The sequence below is a fragment of the Mauremys mutica genome, chromosome 16, assembly GCF_020497125.1.
Source record: "Mauremys mutica isolate MM-2020 ecotype Southern chromosome 16, ASM2049712v1, whole genome shotgun sequence".
NCBI lineage: Eukaryota > Metazoa > Chordata > Testudines > Geoemydidae > Mauremys > Mauremys mutica.
The window spans coordinates 17433301-17456133 of NC_059087.1; the positions used below are offsets into that span (position 1 = coordinate 17433301).

At 49.5% G+C, this 22833-nt stretch overlaps 1 protein-coding gene across 1 annotated transcript in view; it reads right to left on the bottom strand.

The window, feature by feature from the left end:
- The window catches only part of SEPTIN5 (septin 5), a 59820-nt gene extending 41318 nt beyond the window's left edge, over window positions 1–18502 (bottom strand). The window contains exons 1-2 of the mRNA XM_044989599.1: window positions 18381–18502; window positions 18232–18242 (exon numbers count right to left, since the gene is read on the bottom strand). Coding sequence (XP_044845534.1) covers window positions 18232–18242; window positions 18381–18423 — 54 coding nt within the window. The 5' untranslated portion in view covers window positions 18424–18502. The remainder of the gene's footprint in view (window positions 1–18231; window positions 18243–18380) is intronic.
- Between the last annotated feature and the right edge of the window lie 4331 nt (window positions 18503–22833).

Consider the following 22833-nt stretch of genomic DNA (forward strand, 5'->3'; position numbering starts at 1 on the left):
AGCACACAGCAGGCCGAGTCCCACGGACAGGGTAGGGCCTGAGCCCTGCGGGCCACCAGCACATGCAATGCAAGGCAGGCTGAAACCACTGGAGCAACGTCACTGCCTTTCCTAGGAAAAGATGCTGAGGGAGACGGAAGGAAGGACCCTTCACCAGAACCATATGAAGGACAAGGAGCTCAACCCATGTCAGAACATTGTGCATTTGCTCTGCTGGAAAGTGGCCAGCCAGAGCCCAGGGAGAGATGCCAGGCGGCAGGCGGCCCTGGGAACCGGGCAGCCAGAGTGAGGTAGCAATGCCAGGCAGTGCATGGCACACACTAATATCCCAGTCCCCACAGCTGCGGAAGTGTGTGGGAGACACCGCCCCAGCCATGGCACTGGCAGACAGGGCCTGCTGCAGCAGGGAACGGACAGCTCTGCATTCACAGCCATCGCCTGCTGAGTTGGAAGGGCAGAGCTTGGAGCGACCGTACACCCAGACACGGCCCCACCTTGGAACGGGAGACAGATGAGGTCACCCCTCGTCTGAACTCGCTTCCTTTCTCAAACTGCTCAGAGACTTTGCCTTGGATTAAAAAGACAGGGGTAAAATGACCCAAAGCCAACAGAGGATGTTCCCCATTAAAAGCTCAACACTTCATTAATCCTGGCTCACCCCTCACACCGCCAGCCTCAGCCCAGGACTCCCACCCTCGGGCAATCTGTGAGGACCAGCTCAGCAGGAGCCAACAGAGTAGAGCTGGCACCATTGATGCAAGGGGCACCGAGTGGAGTGGGCCCTGCCTGGCCCTCCGCTCCCTAGCTCCCAAGGCGGAGCAGGGAGCCAGACACACAGACCGTATGTCGGGCTATCATGAGGGTTTGGTGCATGCAGCCCTTGCCCAGCAGGTACGGATGGCACCACAGGCACTGTACAGAGTCACCTTTTCTCTCTTCCTCTGATTTTCTGTGTGTGTATTCAGTGACAAGTGCTGGGCTGGCCATGCTGGAGTGTAAAGCCCTCTACCTATGCCTGAGAACCTAGCCCCACGGTGGCATCAGAAGAAGCACTAAGCTGACCGAGAAAATGGCTGCAGCCTGCAATGCTGTCGAAGGGTGAAAGCCTCTGTGTGTGTCAGGCATGCACCAGAGCTTTGCAGCCAAGGCAGCTCCAGGGACAGTGGATACGTGGACAGCACAGTGACGGTGCTGTGCAAAAGCCTGAGATCAGAGAAATGAGCTGCCCTGCGCAGAAAGATGCGTGTCTGTGCATGCAAGCGGTGCAGAAGGATGAAACGGGTCCTTATTTACCTAGAACTCGTTTCAGGCCCATGCAAGGTTAGAACTCAGGGTTGTCTGGCTCCCAGCCGGCGTTCGGCTTTCCACGCCACGCTGCCTCCCTGGCACAGGAAGATTAACAGTGGGAGGATTAAAGCGAAGCTGCACCCTGCTGCCAGCTTCTCCTCGGGAGCATTTCGTTCTGTAGCCTCATTTCAATGCCTGAGACAGGGCGGTGGACGCTGCCAGCCACATACAGAAGCAAATGAGTAACCCAGCCAGGAGCATTAGAACGGCCCTGAGTTCAACTCCCCCTACAGCGGATCAGCCCCAGAGTCTCTCCTCCACCACCTCTGCTCCAGTCATAGGGAGCAGGTCTGCACAGGAGGTTTCTCTCCCTGTCGGCCTATGAACACACTCTGCCAGGGGACATTTCTGTGGAGGAGGCAGCTGGCTCTTTCCACCTGGTTAATTCCCGGCATCCTCTTCCTGCCAACCGTGGCGTGGCCCCTCCAGCCACACAGTACAATGGTGCCAGTGGAACCCATCGACAGAGAAGTCTCTGTGAGGGAGCAAACACCCAACTTACCAAAGGCTTTGATGGCAGAGATTAGGCCCAAACTCATCGGTGACTCAGGAGAGTTACAGCAGGGATGAATTTTACACAAGGCGCCTCACATCTTAGCATGGCCATGAGAGAACGTGCTCACAGGCCTGCTGGCTAGAGCTGAGCACGTTGTCGGTCTAGCATCTCAACACTAGCATTGAGAGCTCCTGTTTTGGGGTGCTAAACTTGAGAGTCCTGAGGACTGACTGTCTAAGGCCTGGTCTACACTAAGGGGGGGGGGGGTGTCGAACTAAGGTACGCGGCTTCAGCTACGCGAATAGCGAAGCTGAAGTCGAAGTACCTTAGTTCGGGCTACTCACCCGTCCAGACACCGCGGGAACAAAGTCCGCGGCTCCAAGGTCGACTCCGCCACCGCCATTCGCAGTGGTGGAGTTCCGGAGTCGACCGGAGCGCGTGGGGAGTTTGAACTATCGCGTCTTGATTAGACACGATAGTTCGAACTCCGAGAAGTCGAACTCTCCGCGTTGACCCGCACGGTAAGTATAGACCTACCCTAAGGTGCTTAGCGCCTTCCAAGGGGACTGCAGCTGCTCAACACTTCTAAAAATCATGGCCCAAGGGAGCTCGAGTTGGGCACACAAACTTGTTTGTGTTCTGTGCCTCAATTTCTCCATCTATAAAGTGGTAAAGTGTGGCCTCATTTATCCATGTTTGCAGAGTGTTTGGAGATCCTTGGATGGAAGGGGCTCTAAAAGCACAAAGTATTTTTTTTATGCGAGAGAGAGAGAGAAATGTTCTCTGCTCTTTGGAGGTATCTAAGCTGGGGAACCAGGTATAGCTACCACGTTCTCCCCACATGCCTCATGCCGTGACCAGCCCAGTGGAATTATTGTGCGTGCAGCTGAAAGTCAGCCAGACCTCTTGCTTTGTGTGAACTTCCCACCTTCAGCTTTCTCAGCACTCTCTCTGAGTGTAGGAATCGGCAGCCATTTTGTTCTCAGACTGGCTGCAGCATGCAACAGAGGAGAAACACACTGTTCTCAGATGAAGACTTTACTTATGTTCTTTTTCGTGGTTTTCCTTAGTAGAAAAAAGTCACTCAGCCTGGAATGTTTAGCTCGCTGCCTATGGAAACTTAACAAGAATCAGACTGTGTCACGTTACATGAACACACAGTAAAGACGTATGTAAAGACATGCTCAGATTTGCATCCCATCTCAAGCAAGGCTAAAGGCAGCAAGGTCCAACCCGCCATGTCCACTGCATTTTCTGAGCAGCAGCCTCAGGGGGACCGAGAATAGGTGCTGTGAACGCAAACTGTTCTGAACGCAGCAGAAAGACATCAACCTATTTCCAGAAAATCTTTTGTCTCTTTCTAGGCACAAATGGGTTTGCGAACTTCCCAGACACTTGAGGAATGAGGATATTAGCCCCCCGGCAGAGATAGGGATGGCGAGGGATTTATTTTTCTTTCCCAGAGCTAGTCAGAACTATTACAAATGTGTCTTGTGACAGATCATATTTCACCATTTACCCAGAAGCCCAGGACCCGTGCTTAAAGGTGAAGCATCTACAGCACAGAAATGCAGGGGAAGCCATTCTGTGCCCAGCATCCTCACCATTAAACAGCTGCTAAACTCAGTAGAGCAGCTGTATTTCCTGCGGAGCCTCCTTATTCTTTGTATTTCATTCCTACATCCAGCTACCCTGCAGCAAACAATGAGACACCACCTTCAGATTACCCACGCAGCAAAAGGCAAGTGGGGGGAGGGGTTTAAATAAAGAGGTTTGTGCTGGCTTTAAAGTGTGTGGAGCATGTTGAACGCCTCGGGAGATAGGTACAAGGACACAGAACCAGTTCCCCTCGGAGTTCCCAGGTTCAAACCCAGCAATGACCCCAAAGCATTCCAGTCTGTTGGTATTGCAGTAGCTCCTAGGGGCCGCAGTCAGAGATCAAGGCCTCGCTGTGTTAGGCACAGACGCAATCCCTGTCCCAACAAGCTCATAATCTAAGTGCAAGACAAAAGCCAACCAAACACAAAGGGAATGAACATGTGTGGTAATGAGGAGACAGTGGGGATAGGCAGCGGTCACAGCACCCCCACAGTCTAACGGCTGTCAAGATTTTGTAGGTGTCACTGCAGAGGGCAGTTTTAAGGAGGACAATGATGCGGCCCTGAGGATTTTTACCGACAACCCCCATCTACACATAAGGGGCTGCAGGAGAAGAAACACAAAGGTGCTTGTCTGGCAGGCAACAAGAAACCACTTTTCACCAAGCTCCCGGCTCACACAAACTGCCGGTACAAGCGGGGCTCTCAGCGGAGTGGCCAAGAAGTGAATGCACCGGGAGACCCCAGCCTCTGAAAGTGGGCCCCTCCAGGTCACCGCTATGGCACTGCTGCTCTGTGAGAATACCCGAATACCCTCAGAGCTCAGCCCAGAATCTCCCACCAGCCCCAAATACAATTACTGGTTTAAATGTAAAGGAGATGAACAATATCCTTATAACTGTGCTATTTCTTCTGCTTAGACCGGCTAAGCACCATCTCCCCAAGATGTACGGCTGGCCTGGTGCTAGCTCCCAGCCAAGCTCTGCCCACACACCCCTGCTCCAGCAAGGAAACTTCCTATGGAAACATGAGCAGGCTTGGAAAGTTTCCTGCAAACAGCCCAACAGAGCCGTGCCAAATAAATCCAGAGGTACAAAAACTACTGGAGGAGCCAGAGCCCTTTGAAGCCGCTCACAGATCAACATCCCTGACTGAGTTTTACAGCCTGGGGATGAAACGTCCGTCCAGAGCAGCCCCGGACCTCCCGCCCACACTATTTCCCTAACTTAAATTCTCTTCCCCTTCTTAGATGCAGCCATGCCTAATCCATGGGCCACAGCACATAAAAGTCAGCTATGCTCATGGCACCTAGTGTGTAAACCACTCAGCAGAGGCCCATTCATGGGAAATGTCAGAATTTTTGCAACAGACCCTTTCACGTTGATTAGAACGTAGCTGAGATACATGCTGGGGGGAGATAGGGAAGGTGCATTAGCCATTATTGCAATACAGCATATGGACCCGGTATTGGCGCAGGCCAATGGCAGGATTTGAGTAAATGAGCCGGCCTAGAAAATGGCCACACTCTGCAGGGAGCATTTCCAGAAACACCGAACCCTCAGAGTGGTGCTTTTCATCTCTAGGTGCCCACTTTCGGCTCTCTGGGAAGTTTGGAAGAAGTCGGGTCTCATTATTATTTGGTAACATGATGCAGATTATAAGTGTTCCGGGGCAGGGACTGTCTTTTCATTCTGTTTGCGCCATGCCTAGAACAACGGGGTTCTGGGTCCACAACTGGGACACTGCCTCAAGATAGATAAATAATAATAAAAACCATCATACTATTGCTGGAATGCCCAGAGGCCCCACTATGCTTGTGTTTATGAATGGGATCAGTAGAGGCATTATGATCTTAACACAAACAGAGGGCTCAAAACCAGCCCTGTAACATTGGTAAATGTCATCACAGTATTTGGAGCGAATGATTAAAACCAAAACCGAGTCAAGAAAGATCATGCAGGGTACGTCTATGCTGCAAAAAAAAAAAAAAAAAAAAAAAAAAGAGACCACCCACCAAAAGAACTCTCAGAGCTCGTGTCAAGTAACTTGAGCGTGTGGGGCTCAGCAGTGCAGACCTGCATCCTCAGGCTGGAGCCTGGGCTCCGAAACCCACTGAGGTGGAGGGTCTCAGAGCCCAGTCTCAAGTCTACGCTGCTATTTATAGCCCTGCAGTGCAGCCGAAGTCAGCTGCCCCAGGCTTTGAAACTGCCGGCCACAGGTTTGGTTTGGTTTTTCCCCATTGTCGATGTACCCGGAGGGTCAGATTCCCACCTGAAGTAGTAATACAACACCAGACAGCATCACTAATTGGTAGGAGATAATGGCTCAGGCTCCTGGTAGTCTGTTCTTTGCCGATATTTTTGTCTTTGGTCTTGCTGCTGTTTCAGTCTCCTTTTCCATGATCATTTAAAGCCGATTCAATCAAAGTCGTTGGTATAATCCCCAGTTGCCCTGTGGCAAAATTGTTAACGATGGCTCATTGAGAAAACCTTGCTTTGGCGGAATTGCTAACCACCACTGGGCATATCTTTTTGCATTATTGTTGATTTCACTTTCTGTGTTGCCTCTGAAATGATCGATCATTCGAATTTACAAAAAGTGAACAGCGTTAGATTCTAAGGAAGCAACAACAGGGTTCATGCAAGCGCCACCTCTGAAATGATTACAGAGGATTTTCAGAAGTCAAAAGAAATGAGGTAATAAAAAAAGATATTAAACAAGACAGGAAATCATTTGAGTGTAAACGCTGTGGCTGTTCAAAGCGCAAGGCACAACGGCACCTATTGTTAGGGAGAATTTTGAAGAAATGTAGTGGAAAAATTGTGTTCACTAAACTGTTTTGCTAAGAGGCAACCCAAAAATAAATGGAAATGGCCACACTGCTAAAAGGACAGTCTTATCATGCTCTTAGGATGGGTTAACTGAGAATGACACACACACACACACACCCTGCCCGGAGATGGTAAATTCAAGTGACAGTAACAACACAGCACTGGTAAGCACCCATCACGCATAGCCTCTTGAATCAGAATCAGGTACAACAGCAGATTAGATCCCCTCCAATGACTTTTGGAGCCTGCGATATAGACCAAAGTCAAACCAGAATGTTTTAAAGCAGGGGTGGGCAAACTTTTTGGGGCGAGGGCCACATCTGGGTGAGGAAATTGTATGCAGGGCCGGGGCAGGGCGGGTAGAGTGCGGGATGTGGAGGAAGGGGCTCAGGACAAGGGATTGGGGCAGAGAAGGGGTGCAGAGTGTAAGAGGGGGCTCAGGGCAGGGAGTTGGGGTGCACGGGGTGCAGGGTGCAGCAGGGAGCTCAGGGCAGGTGGTTGGAATGCACATGAGTGCAGAAAGGGGCTCAGGGCAGGGAGTTGGGTGCAGGAGGGGTGCGAGGTACAGGCAGAGGGCTTAGGGCAGGAAGTTGGGGGGCGGGGGGCAGGAGGGGTTTGAGCTCCAGCCCGGTGCCGCTTACCTAAAGTGGCTTCGGGGTGGCAGTGGTGCACACCAGGGCCAGGGCAGGCTCCCTGCATGCCTGCCCTGTCCCCACGCCACTCCAGGAAGTGCTGCGGCCCCTGGGGGGGGGGGGGGCAGAGGGCTCTGCGTGCGCACATGGAGCCCTTTGCCTCCCGGCCCGGGGGCTGCTTCTGAGAGCAGCGCCGGGCCCACAGCACCACCAGGGGTAATCCCGCGGGCCGGATCCAAAGCCCTGAAGGGCCGGATCCGGCCCGCGGGCCATAGTTTGCCCATCCCTGTTTTAAAGGAACCTAGGGCTAAATGTTTCCAAGCAAACCCCAGGCGCAGGTATGGCACATAACGTGCCCAGAACTTTGTGTGTGTCAGAGCTTGTTTTGTCCTGGGTATATGGCTCCTACTAAAGAGAACGGAAATTGCATTATTTCATTTGTAAGGGCTAGTCTACACTAGAAGTGCGACAGCTCTCCCGTCGGCATAGTAACACCATCTCTGCGAGACGCGCCAACATGGCACTGAGTATTCCCATGGTACATTATCAAATCAACAGGTCCAGGCTGACTTCACGGCCTGCATTTAGGGAACTTTTTTGCAAGGTACTCCAGCAAGGTATTTTTGCCATAACTATAAAAAAAAACTCATAAATGAGCACGAAGGGAGAAACAACGACCGCCCTGGGAGCGCAAAGCTGAGATCTGGTTTTCTTCAAGGCAAACACACACTGGCTTATTATTGTAGGGTTCCTGATGAGGGCTGGGCTGCTGCTTTGGTTTCTTAAAGAAAATAAATAAGAAAGAAAAAAGACTGAAGGGTTTATTTTAAAGGGGAAAAAATGAAATCCCAAAGGACAGGGCTCTAAGCTGTAAGCATCAGGTTTAAAATACCAATAGATTCTACTGGTTCCAATCCCCACAAGGTCAGCACTACCCTTCACCCTTCTGAGGCTGACAAACCAAGTGCCATGAAATGCACTCGGTGTCTTTCGCATGAGGAATTGAAAACAGAGATCCCACCTGCCAGTTCCACCCAGACATGGACATTTCTTTGCTACCAGTTATAAGCGCACAGGTTTGGTGTCCCTGACCAAAACTTCCTCCCCCATCACTGCTGTGCACAGACTGCGTGTTACCCTCCAGCCCATAGGATGCTGCACTCCAGCGCCCTTGGATGGACACGGCATACGTCAGAGAAGCTCTTTGGCATGAAAAGTTCCACATATGAAATATGACTATAAAAAGGCACCTGCACTTTGTAAACAGATAAGCTGGATCAGATCAAATTTCAGGCCAGCCTCGAGTACCGTGCTGTGACAGGGGCTGTGTGCTCCATGTACAAGTTACCAGTCCCACCGGTCCACACAGCTCTCTGTGCCTTCCACACACACCAACGTTTGTTTACCAAGAAAACAATTCCACTATTGACTGACATCTGCCCATGACAGCATAACCACGGGGGACCAGAGAGATGCTCAGATGCCAGCAGCAATTCAAACTAGACAGCAAAGCTCCTGGCACTGGCTGGAGCCTAGGAGCAGCTGCCAAAGGCTGGTCCTACCACAACGAACAGGAAGGCTTTTCACAAGTGGTACAAGGGGCTGCTAAAAATAATACAGTCACAGAACAATCCGATGACATGTGGCCTTTCTAGTCAAGTGCCAGAGACAGCGCCACAGAACAGAGGAGACACAGAGGAAGCCTTGGCATCCTTTCCCAGTTTGTTTTGTTTATTAAAATCATTGTGAGATGTCACTTCAAATCCTGTGAACCTTGCAAGCACAAAGAGCGCCAGGGAGCACTTCGCCTGAGCTGCACTGGGCTGGGTTACTTACGCCGGCCTGAAGAATTACTGAGGTGAAGTTAGGTGCACCTCAAATGCAGCTGTTGGTACCAGACTGAACAGCTGGGGAGCGCAGTAACCGAGGATGTTCTGAGAACGGGCTGTGACGCACCTCAGGCTTTGACAGAACAGGGCGTCCCTGAGAACCCTGGACCTGCTGGTAAAGTAGCGTATGAGCCAGCTGATGCAGAGCGTCAGGCATAGATCTGGATCTGTTCCCAAGCACATGCCTGATTTTACCTCCCAGAACATAACAGGCTAACAAGCGCCAAATCCCGTTTAATTACTCTTCTCCCTGAAAACCTGCCTCTCTCGTAATAAATATACACGCTGCCTTAGAGGGAGGGGGACCCTTTTCCAAATACATACATGAACAATGAACGCATAAGCTCCACATCAGCCGCTGGAATGAGCTTAACTTGCTGTGTGAACTGGAGCTTAACTGCTCTGGACCTCAAGTTGCTCCATTGCCTGTAAAATGGGGCAAACGCTTCCCTCCACCAGCACTGTGAGGCTCTGGTCCATTAGTGCCTGATCCTACGGGGTGCTGAGCATCCTCCGTTCCCATTGGCTTCGGTGGGAGTTGGAGGCACTCAGCCCTTTGTAGGATTGAACCCTTAACGGGAATAAAGAGCTCTGAGATCTTCCAGTCGAAGGAGTCAGAGGAGTATTATTATTGGTACAGATGGATTATTTCCAAAACTGCTCACTGGCACTTCCAGTATCTGCTCTCACCCAAATGGTTAACAACGCCCAAGAGGGACAGGCAGTAGAGCCTTTGAAACGGTAACAGAGCACCACACTGCGACTAGCTAGAGACTCGCAAACGTGTTTATTCGAAAGGAAGGATGGTCCAGTGGGACTTGGGAGATCCATGGTCAATTCCCTGCTTCAACCAAGACTTCCTGTGTCAGCCAGGGCAAGTCACCTAGTCTCTCTGTGCCTCAGTTCCCCAGCTGTACAAGGAGAGAATAGCACTGTCCTACCTCACAGGGGGGTTATGAGACATTACACACTGTAAGCACACAGCTACTACAGGGATGCAGCCCATGTAAATACCATATAGGTGGACAGTATGTAGAGGAACCCAACTGAGCAGTGTCCTGAGTTGCACCTGGCTATATAATTAATCTTAAAATAAGAGATAATCATCAAAGGCTGCAGTTGGAGTAGAATGGGAAAATAGACTCTCTGTGCGTATATATAGCACAAGGGGCGAGAAGCATGAGGAGAAAAGTTCCCACACTGGGAAAATAGCGAATAGGCTACACACAAGTTTGAACAGTTGAAAGCAAAGTGACTTACATGGGAGCCGATTTTAAAAATAGCTGTGAGGCCCAATTCAATAGTCAAACTACCAGATCGTCTGCGTGTGTTTGCACAAAACACTGCTCCTAACTGGGACCTCGGATTGCTAGTACAATAAAAACCAATTAAATGCAGCGACCAAAAGATTCTGGTGCCTAAACCATCCCTGTGCGAACATGGCTTTCTCCTTGCAGAAAGCAAGAGGGAGAGATTCAATCACAGAGCCTCTTGTCCCACAGTCCTGCTTTAGTGGATCATTTTTTCTCTCTTATTTACGAACCAAGAATGTCCGGAGGCCAGTGGGACGGGTTCACTGTTTGTGTCTAGTCTCCCGCAGCTCCCACATGAGATTCTGTGGTTTATTTTCTCAAAAACTGTAGCTTCCAGGGCTGATCCCCGGCCAGCAATCGCTCTGGGAGAGCAGCACAAACTCCACCAGCTCACGCAGAGGCAGGGCATTCCAGCTCCACACCCACACAACCACACGTAGTCGGTAAAAGCAAAGCACAATAAGTCATTCCCAACATTTCAGGAAACGGCACAAAAAGCAGCTGAGCAGCAGAGCTGGAGCCAGGAGGGACCCAGGCCCTCGGGCTTCTCAGTTTGGTGCAGTCAAGTGCTCAGCAGCCAGATAGGAAGGGAAGGGTGCAACCATCAATGCGCTTTTGCACCCCCTTGTGGCTAGTGTAGGGCCAACACTACAGTGTCAGAGGAGGCCACTCATGCTCAGCCAGCAGCACTGGCTGTATGTAGATCAGTGGTTCTCAAACGTGGGACGCCGCTTGTTCAGGGAAAGCCCCTGGCAGGCCGGGCCAGTTTGTTTATCTGCCGCGTCCGCAGGTTCGGCCGATCACGGCTCCCACTAGCCGCGGTTCGCCGCTCCAGGCCAATGGGGGCGCGGGAAGCGGTGCGGGCCAAGGGATGTGCTGGCCGTGGCTTCTTGCAGCCCCCATTGGCCTGGGACGGGGAACCGTGGCCAGTGGGAGCTGCGATTGGCCGAACCTGCGGACGTGACAGGTAAACAAACTGGCCCGGCCTGCCGGAGGATTTCCCTGAACAAGCAGCGGACCGGCTTTGAGAACCACTGATGTAGATGATGCTTTGCAGGTAGAAGGAGGAAAGAGGTTACTTCATAGGGACAAAAGAACAGCTCACAATGAAAAGGGGAGTGAAAGCCCCAAGCTCGCTGAATCAGAAATTAGAGATGGAAAGATCTTGTAGGTTCCCATAGCCTTTCCCTCTGCCAATGTGGGATTGTTCCCTACAGAGTCCAGGCCAGCCAGGGTTTTAAATACCCCAACTCCCTCCAATTGGTTGACATCGCTCTGGCATGGAGGTATCCAGAAATTAACAGAGTCTCACAGGTTGGCTTTGGGAGAGAGAGGCCCTGATTATCCCTGAGAAGGGGCAAGATGGGATCTAGTTCTGAATGACAGAAAGTCAAACTAGAAGCAATTCAGAGGCTGCAGACACAATCTCACACACATTCCTAAAAAGCTGGAACTTAGCAACCTGGACGTTCCACCCCAAAAGCACAAGTCTCCCCAACTTGCGCAGTGGTAATAGTGTGTCCTTTATTCTGTCTATGGCCTAGCTACTAGAGGGTGACACGACACACAAATGCAACTTGTCAGGATACGATATCATCCACTATTTTTTTTTTAACATAAATACCTTGGATAGCGCAGCCTTGGAATAACAGTAATCCACGTACTAACCGGGTGAGTACGTACGTTTTGGGACTCTATTTCCGACTGCAGCCGTGCAGCATATCACACTCGATCACAGATATGCAGCACCCTTCTCCATGAAGACAAACTGTGTGAACCGCTCTACAGCCCAGGGACATTGCACAACTCACCATACAAGAGGAATGTGTGACAGAAAACAGACGTCTTTTTTTCCTGCGCTTCAAGGCTAACCACGCTGCAGACACAGATACACACACAAACCTGCCCACACGAGAATTATTCCATGTACTAAGAAACTCCCTGCCAACATGCACACATATACTTGGCAGATTTTCTCCAAGCAGTATGTATTTAAAACACCTAATGTATTTGGTCTGTAAGTATTGAATAATTGTCCGTTGTGGTTTTCCTGTACACCATCTTTTGCTGCTACAATAACTCAAACACCAGGCCTAGTGAAGCAATACAGTTCAAGAGGACACTGGCTTCTGCTCGTTAACCCTTTAGCACCAAGACTTAAGATTTCCCTTTCTCAAAGTGCTGTGAGATGACATGATGCTATAGAAATCGCCACTCCTGGGGCAGAATGTTTGCAAACTCCAGGTGTTGACCATGTGAGCATCCCCCCTACTTGCATACTGCAGCTCAGATTAGAGCAACACAAATGAATTAACCGGAGGGACTGACGTATGAGGAAAGACAAGATTCCCCCAATACCATGCCAGGGCCTTAGTTTGACTTGGCTAAGTGGGATCTACACTGGGAGACATGAAAACTGCCTACGAAATGTGGCAACATTAAGGCCAGAGAGGAATTATCTAGGCTTCGAGTCAGCAAAGCACTAAGCACATGTTTAAAAGCTTTGCTGAACTGAAGCCCGTAACTCTGGTGTTCAGAGCTCAGAGGCTCTACTGTAAATAAAAGGATCCATGCTAACCCTAGGGAATTGATTTGTGTGTGCATTTCGAGAGGCTGACAGAGAACACTTCACTTGGAAGGACAACATGGTGCGGGGAGTGGGCAGAGCAAGATTTGCTTTGCTTTAGATTGTAACAATACTTGCAATGCCTCGCAACCCCCCACCTCCTTTTGTGATCCAACCGCGGTTCTAGCATCTAGACCATCTGCCGGACCTAAACAGGGCTTGGAACCTACTTTCTTGACTTCGGTGAGGGCAGGATCAGGCCCTAAAAATGCTCTTCAGCATCTAAAAGTCTGGATAATGTCCCCGTAATTCTCCTCCACAGAATCTACAAGCCCCAGCACCATGCACTGGAAACCTGCCGCTACATATTTGACACATGCACAAGTGGCTGAGTGGTTTGTGGAAGTTGGGAGGAGAAAATCCACAGCCAGAAAATTCTTACTTCTCCTTTTCATAAACTGCTGGGCTGTACTTGTATGAGGCAGCACGTTCCCAGAGGGCTCAACCCCTTCTCTGCCCTCCCTGCAGGCCACTTTATCCATTTGTAGCAGGAATAAGTGACGAGCTGAAATAAGAACGGCAGCATCTTTTGACTCGCCAGGTTCCGTGCCCAGATTTCAAGCCGCTTGGATCAGTACAACCAAGCCGCCTGTACTCTGACCTCATTTTGCTACCCCTTCTTCAGAAGTCACGCAAGGAAATGTCAGATGCCACTACGGTAAATCTTGCATGGGCCAGGCTTTCCCTGCCCAGAACAGACCATCTGTGCATGGCAGGGGGCCCCCACAACAAAACGATACAGACAGATGCATGACAGAAGGCGATCCAGGCAAGGGCCGAACCTCTTGACACACTGTAGCCCCCACCCCAGCTCCTGACACAGCCATGCTTAGCGCTGAACTGTTGTCTGCTGTGGGAGGCTACACAGCAAGTTGCCTTTTTAGCTGAACCAAAGAAAATGAGCAGCATACACACCACAGCTGACAGAGACATGAGGTGCAAATCTTCCACCCCTCTGCTACCTCCGGCCAAAAAGCCAATAAGCAAAGCGGTGCTGCTTTCAGACCATTTCCAGTGTTTACCTCAGGACTCTGTGATCAACTCACTGCTCCCGTTCCAGCAGCTTGTTCTTGGAAGCCAAGGATGTGGAGCCAAGTGTGAGAATTAATAGGTTGGAACAGATGTCAATGGATTCGGAGGCTAAGTTAAGCAGCCGTGTATCAGGGACAAACTAACCCACACACCTATGAAAAACTGTACAACTCTGGCCAAAAAAAAAAATAAAAAGACATTTACCAAACTGCAAATAAAACTCCATCTTCAGCAAAATAAATAAATAAAAGTCTTCTAACATATTTGAAATGACAAACTGTAACACACCGTGCGTCTGAATACAATCCAGTACTGTCAACCGTTCAAGAAATTATGAGTGAGGCCCTACATAATCAGGAGATTATTTTTTTTAAATCTCTCCTGATTTTTTAAGCCAAAGAGATGCAGGGTTCTGTTTACCTGTCTTGCGGTTTCTGCACCTGGACTCGGGCCACATCTTGACGCTTTCCTCTACTAACATTAGAGCTAAAAACACTTTTTTTTTGGTTAATGAAAGCTCAGAGTCTCACAAAATCACATGACCCTCAGGAGCTGGAGCTCTCAGAAAAACACCAAATTATCATGAGAGTTGGCAACACTAAAAGATGCACACAGACAGGTCCCAGTCCTGCAAGCTGTTCGGAGCTGGGTTTCAACAGGACTCTGCACAGGCACAAGAATCTGCCCACGAGAAGCTGCTTGCAGAATCAGAGGCCTTAGCATTTATACTGCCCTTTTCACAAACATCAGCTAATCCATCTTCACAACACTATAGCGAAGCGAATAGCTTTATCCCCATTTTACAGACAGGGACACTGATTTGCCCTAGATTGTGAGGGAATCAGTGACAATGTCACATACACTCCTGATATCTGAGGGTTTTCTTTACACCTTATTTCCATTTAAGTTTCCAGCCATCCTGATTTCAGATAATAGATGGAAAACGTGAAACCTAAGGTGAAACCTAAAGGTTCAGGAACCAGAAAGTAAATGAAAACCCAACCCAACAATGCACAATTTTTTTTTCAAATCTCATGATTTTCAGGCCAATTATTATTTTGGGGAGAACTGATTCATTACACTGAATTCAACAATTCCTGATGCCCAGACTTATGTTCAAACCACACCTCTACACACACACACACACACACACACACACACGCCGTCTTTTGTACAGCATCCTTCATACACACTTTACATGATCAGTACAGACCCATTTCCAAGAGTCACCCTTTGATTGTGGCAGTGGAAGGAAAGGGACAGAGTTGGATGTGAAGGCACAAACTGTACTTTCGAACACATTAAGAGAACTGGATCCACCAGCTAATCCATACTTCCACTCCCAAACAACTCAGTGATTTCATGTGGGTGAGAGAGAAACTGTAAGAACTGGTTCTCACCCTCCCAGTTTAAAAAGGATATTGCCCACATTAATAGACTTTTAAACACACCACCACCACTTCAAAGAGCACTGGGCTACACAACAACCTTGAGTCATCAGAAGCCAACCTCCAGGGACACAGCAAGGAACCACCCCAAACAAAGTCACACGAGCAGAGAGGCAGGTTCAGAGGGAGCCTGCCAATCCACTCCTCAGCCAGGTGCTCAGTTTCACCTGCATTCCACCCACAGTGAGCCCTCAGGCTTTGGCAGTCTCCATCAGCTGCACTTGCTATTCTTGGCTCACTGCTCAACACATTTTCTTTACACAAATTGCTTCATTTCTCATGTAGGAATGTTTACACAGAGATCTTCCCTTCTGCACAAGGGCTTGTGTCTCATTAGCCATGTCACCACCTCTCCCTCCGCAGGAAAGTAGTGGCATCTCCATTTCACAGCTGGCAAAACGAGGGAGATTAAATGACTTAAATCAAGGTAATGTGCAGCAAGGCTGGAAATGGAACTCTGAGCTCCTGAGTCCCTGTCCACTGCCTTAACCCACCATCCTTCCTCTCAAATGACTTGACCCCATGCCCACTGAAGGGAATGGCTTCAGTGGCCCAGGCTCAGGCTCAAACTTAGCAATTAATAGGAGGTTCCTTGGAAAGCACTCATACCCTCACCAAGAAAGGACGTCTACTGTGATTTATTAGGAGTGTTATGGTAGCACCTAGGGACGCCATTCATGGATCCAGGTCCCACTGTGTTTGGCACCGTACAAACATGAATTACTTCCCTGACCACTGTCCTAAGGTGGCACGGGTCTAAACCAAATATAGCACGATATTCTCTGAAATCATTCGGTTTGATTTCTCAGACCTGGGTTAGATCAGCTGTATGATGCACCTGACATTGGCAAAAGATAACATTTTACGTAAGATTTTTATTGAATGATACCATACTTGTAATGTGATTTCTTATTGCCTTCTCTGAAGACTATTATTCTATGAGGGTCTTTATAGAATTGGCTTTTGTATTAAATGTGAGGAGCTGGTATACTGGCATAAAAGTACAGCCTGGGTACATTTTTTGTTATCTGCCGGCATTTGTGATCCTGTCTTAAACGGGTCAGCACTGTAAATGAAAACCTGTTCTGGAAGGATTTAACCTGGTTAAATAAGGCTATTAACTGACTGATACATATTTAGATGTTTACCCTCATTTCAGCAGATTGTTTTGTTTTCACAGCTTGGTTTCACTCCACCACTCATGAGTAATGCGGCTGGCACAAACTCATAATTAAGTGTGCTCTTCCACGCAAGGCCCATGCTATATTCTCCATATAAACACAGGCACATATATGCAAGTATTTATGAGGCCAGGCCAGCTTCTCAACAGTGGAAAACCACTCTCTGCTGCAGAGTAACGTGTTGAAATGTAAGATGGGCTCTAGTAGACAGAGCACTAGCCTTGGAGTCAGGGAACCTGTGCTCTAATGTTGGCTCTGCTACTCACCTCCTGTGTAACACTGGGCAAGTCACTTCACTTCCCCATACCTATTTGCCTTCCCACCCTTTGTCTGTCTTACCTGTTTAGACTTTAAGCTCTCTGGAGCATGGACTATATCTCACTACTGTTATGCAGCATGATAGGGGCGTCTAAACGCTACAATCATACAAATTAATAATCATCATCCCTGCCTTCCTTCTTTCACCAGGAGTGAGCAGACAAGAGGCTTATACAGAAATGTTCCCCTTTTAAAAAAAAATCTACACACATTTTTATAATTGATTTCTCCAAGCTAAGAGTCACAATTCTCTTTCCGATTTACAGCTTGATCTGGCTTTACTACAATTGCAGAACTTGTATGTGTCCAGATTGGAGGGGGGGCAGGGGGGGGGGGTTGGAGAACAAGCCTCAAAATAACTCTGAAGGGGAAAATGTTGGTGATACACTTCAGGTTTGGAAAAAACCCATTGACCAAGCCTCCATCACCAAACTATCACTGGATTTATTTTATTTCCCTCCCACCGTTCCAAACTATCATCAGCTACAAGAAATGCACAAGAGCTTTTTAACAGTGCTTGACTGTGCTGCATAAAAAGTAATTGTTTTTTGCAATCCCTAGGTTGTCGTGAAACAAGTTGCACTATTATGGAGCACAAGGCTGCACAGTGTTACAGGATCTCGCAATAGGTGGAAAGCTATAGGGTGTATGGGTCTGACTAGTGAATCCTGTTGGGACAGGAGAGACTAATCAAGAGGGAACGTCCAAAATGCAATTGGCAGGAGGATGAAGGGGTGGGAATAGGGGCACTACTGCTGACAGAATCTGTAGTAGCATCCCCGTGTGTTAACTGTCTCCTCCTACTGCCTACCCCGGTCCTCATGAAATACAGCACAGCTCCAGCCACTCCACCCAGCTGCAGGCAGGCAGGCCCTGCCTGTATCTCCCATCAGAGGTTGTCCATGACAGTGGGTGTTCAAGCACACACCGGAGGACCCTGCAGCTCGCTCCCTACCCAAGAATTCAAGCTTTTTAGTGGAGAGGAAATGCCTCTTCCTGTAAAACCACACAAAATCCTCCCAAAGACCAACTCGAGCACCAAAAAACCTGCTGATGTCATCTGATTACATCACCCTCCCGATCCCCGCACGTCTCCGAAGAGCGAAAGCCGATGTCCCCAGCGTGCCCATTTCTGCGGCTCGAGGCGAGGATCAAGCGGAATAACAAGCGAGGGGAGGAATTGTGCAGAGAGGGGGTGGGGGAAGGGGGCTGACAGGGGGACGTGCTCCGAATACTGCACTGTCCGCTTCCGATCCCGAGCTCCCCGCGCCCCACGCCCAGGGGGACCGGCCCACGGGGCTAACGGTCTATTGCACGGGACGCATCCCAAGGAGAAACACACCGAGCGAGCCCTGGCTGCACAGGGAGCGCCCCCGCCCCCCGCTCGCTGCATGGCCGGGCCGGGGGGGACCCCACGGCAGCTCGCCCCCCATGCACACCACGGGGGGCGGGGGGGCAGCAGTGCGGCCGGGGTCGCTCCGGCCGGCCCCGGGGCGGGGGGAGGACCAAGCCCCACCTACCTGTTTTTCCTCTGCAGGGCGATCCGTGTTCGCACCCAGCGGGAACCCGGCGGCGGCGGCAGGGGAGAGAGCGAGAAGAGACGGTGTGAGCGAGGGAGGCTGAGCCCAGCCCCGGCGCCCCCCGCCCCGCGCCCCGCGGCCCCGCTCACCTGGGTTGACCAGCTTGCTCTTGTACCTCAGGCCGGTGCTCATCCTGCCCCGGGCGGCGGCTCCCTACGGCGCCGGCTTGGCAGAGGCAGAGGCAGAGGCTCGCCGGGCGCCCCGCAGCCGAGCGCGCTCTCCGCGTGCGCGTGTCAGCCGGGGCTGCTCCCGCTGCTGCATGACGGCGCTGGGCCGGCCCCGGGGAGCGCTCGTGCAGCCCAGCCCAGCCCGCAGCGCTCAGCCAATCAGCGCCCCGCGCTCGGCCCTTCGCCCCCCCCCCCCCCCGGCCGGCCTGGGCTGCTGCTGCTGCTGCTGCTGCCCCCGCCCAGCAGCCACCATCTTCCCCCCTCCCTCCCGGAGAGAAGTAGGCACCTGCCCCCCCACCCCCGGTTCACAAGCAGCAGCGGCTAGGGGTGGGTTTCTCCAGGCTGCACAATGGGCGCTCTTTGCATCTCCCCCTTCGTAGGCTGGGTGATTTAAATCTCATTTGCAAAGGCATTTTTTTTAACTTACACCAGGCATCTACTATTATTGGAACCATCCCACTATTGTTCTATATGAAACCATATCCTCTCTCCCGCCCCCACCCCCAAAACTGGGTCCTGATTTTTCACACTTGCTCTCTGGTCACCCTACTTCTGCTAGACCTGTTCAATGTCACACCACAAAGGTGGATGAGTTACACTCCACTTTCATGCAACCAGCCCCCCCCCCCCACCTTTTCCTGGATACATGACATTTGCTTCTTGGCAGAGGGAAAGTTATTTTAGTTGAGTGCACCGTGTAAGTTACTCATTACATTAAAATAAAAAGATTGTTGGCTGAAATTATCAATGCTTGAGGCTCCCTGCATGGAACTATTAACACTTAAGGGACATTGGAATCGTTGATGTATTAAGATAAAAGGGAGCCTGCTATTTCCAACTTTTGTGAGCCAGGCTGATTTAAAAAGCATTCAAAGACTGCATTTGGATCGTTCAAGTCTCCACAGTAAGTCATCCTCACTAAAGACCTTTACTAGGTTTCTTCTAATTGCCAACCCTTAATACAGTTAGGTCATTTGAGAACTCTACTACCCTTGCAGATGTTACAATTTAACAGTGTTTTACTGTGCAAGGGATGCACATGGAAAAAACACACTGGGTAAGGAAGAAAAGTAGCCCCATTCATTTACAAGCCGGTAACCTCTTTAAGGCAAACTATGGTGATGGTCACAGTATAAGAACCAATTTAGAATAGAAAGACTATTCTTTTACCACACAGGGGCTTTCTGGTTGCTTTACGACATACCTTTAACATAGCTTATTTTTTCCCACAGATTCTACAGCTGTGCAACCTTAGAGAAAGGGCTAACACGATCCAATGGCTGGAAGTGAAAGCTAGACAAATTCAGAGCGTAAATAAAGCATAATTATTCTCATGGTTAAAAAGTTAACTATTGAAACAACTTACCAAGGGTCAGGGTGGATTCTCTATCACTGCCAATTTTTTAAATCTAGATTGGATGTTTTTCTGAAAGACATGCTCTAAGAATTATTTTGGGTTAATTCTATGGCTCGTAGTACATAGGTCATCAGACTTGATCATTGGTTCCCAACCTGCAGCCTGAGGGCTGCTTGCAGCCCAATCAGCACACAGCTGCGGCCCATGTGACAACCTCAGGGCCATACAGGTAGTATACATATTATATGAATGTGGCCCAGATAACACAGAGAGCTGCATATGCAGCCCACAATGGTAAATAGGTTGAGAACCACTGAACTAGCCCATCACAATGGGTGCGTCTGGCCTTAGAATCTATGGAGCTATGAAAGCATTGCCTTCATGAGGATTTTTTCCACATTTAAAGTTTTTAATTGACCCCATTCATTTTGTAAATCTTTTATTTTGTGGAGACCCAGTCAGCTCAGAGCCCTATTGTGCTACGTACTGTAGAGACATAAGTAAAGACAGTCCCTGCACTAAATAACCTACAGTCTTGTAAATTCATTCCTTTAGCAAGGTGCGGAGTAGAAAGCACATGTGTAAACACAGATGAATTATCTTGTTGCTGGAACCTTAACTTTTGCATTTCCTGACAGGGATTTTAACTGTGCTACCTTACCACTGCGTTAATGCAGCCTTTGAAATGTAATGTTAATGACTGGTAAAGGAAGTGTTAGTACCAACATGAAAACTTCGTTCAGTATCATTGATCCTGCAAACATTTACGCCCATGTTTAACTTTAGGTACATGACTAATCCCATTGAAGTCACTGGGACACATCTGCATAAAGTTATGTACAGGTCTAAGTATTTGCAGGAGCAGAGCCTATGGCATGCAGTACAGTTGTCAATAACCCATTGCAAGAAATAGTTGTTAATAATGAGCAGAACCACAGAAATTAGGGGAACCCCCACTGAGATGACTGTCTTTTTAACTGGATCAATTAGAAAATACATGCTCTGCGATTTAACATATTACCTCAAGATACAAGTCAAGCTCCCCCCCCCCCACACACACACACAAATACTGTACAGAGTAGCAATTTGCCATGTTTCCATTACTCCACTTTAAGAGGTGATATTATGCCAATTGAAATGCAGTGTTTTAAAGGGAGCCAGGACTTTCATATCTCGAGCCTAGATGAATTCAAAACCCTCTACAAGCAAGCAGAACTAGACCGTAATTTAGGGACGATACTAGAGAGCTAATATACAGCATATTAATGGTAAGGGACACATACAGGAGTCTCCAGAGACCTGATTTCTAAGGAAGCAGTTCTCATCCAAGCCACAGTACCCGTGAAGAAAAAAAATCAGTCCCCAAAAACCTAATAGCACCCAAGGGCTATTACCTATGAGGTACTTTAAGGTTACTAACCCCCTCACAAAAGAGTACAGAGCAAGTTCATACCAGCTATTGATACACAGGCTGTGTATAGAAGCAGGATAAGTTTATGTACAGTTCAATCAGTTTTTCTCATTGTTGAAGCCTACCTTTAGGTATGTGGCCTTCCTCTGTGTACTATAATACATGATTCTTGGGCACAATACACGAGAGTTTTGCATAGTGATAGTACTTGCAATAATAATTACATAGATGTTCCATATGTTGGACCAAACATGGTGCACATACTATAGCAGCAGCTTTTCAAGTTCTTGTTGTGGCCATTACTTCAGCTATTCTGTCATCTTTCCCCACCCCAAATCAAAACACAGAAAGACTTGTAAAGTTGGAGGTTGGCCATCTTAGGCACGTGTTTTAAAAACCCCTATGAAATCATCCCAAATTCATTTTCATTCATTGATTCAACCATCAGAAAAATCTTTCAAAGTACAGTAATTGTTTCCATATTTGCTCCTTTAGGGATGCTAGACAACCACAGGCCATTAGTCTTCACCACACAGCAAAAGGCTTCAACAATCCAATCATCAGCTTCATAAATTGTTAGCCTGCCACAGAATTTTAAATGCAATGCAGATTGAACAGATTGCAATCACGCTCTCCCAGATCCTGCTAAAGATAGCCATTAAGACAGTCATATGTAGGCTTTTTATCCCACAATACTAGAAAGCTTCATGTCTGCTCTGATAACACCTGTGTGGAGTGCACAAAGGAAAATGGACTTGTCATTCAGTGCTTGACACTAACGCTGCCCGGCCAGGAGTGATGGCATAGTGGAAAAACAGGATCAAAAACTGCAGCTCAAGAAAGCTACTATGACAGGCATCTTGCAACAACAAAAATTGGTTTAATGAATATATGTTCCTCTTGATAAACTGTGAGGGTTTGAATAAAGGCAAACTTCTAAATGTAGTTGAAGAATCACTTTAGATGTTGCCAGGGAAGAGAGAAATCATACTAAAATGAAACAATACTTCAAAATATTATGAATTTGAACACTGAAGGCATTCAACTAAAGGTCATCAGGCATGGGATGGAGCATCATTGGCAGGGGCGGCTCCAGACCCCAGCACGCCAAGCGCGTGCTTGAGGCGGCATGCCACGGGGGGCGCTCTGACGGTCGCCGGGAGGGCGGCAGGCGGCTCCGGTGGACCTCCCGCAGGCATTCCTGCGGAGGAGCATGCCCGCTGGTCCCACGGCTTCGGTGGAGCATCCGCAGGCACGCCTGTGGGCAGGGCCGGCTCCAGACCCCAGCGCGGCAAGCACGCGCGTGGGGTGGCCCTTTCCCGGGGGGCCGGCAGGCTGGGCCGGCGGACCTGCCGCAGTCATGCCTGCGGGAGGTCCACCGGAGCCCCGGGACGAGTGGACCTGCCGCAGGCATGACTGCGGAGGGGGCGCTCGTACCGCGGCTCCAGGGGCCCTCCCGCAGGCATGACTGCGGAGGGTTCGCTGGTCACACGGCTCGGCTGGACCTCCCGCAGGCATGCCTGCGGCAGCTCAAGCGGAGCCGCCGGACCTGCGAACCATCCGCAGCCGCGGGAGGTCCAGCTGAGCCGCGCGACCAGCGGACCCTC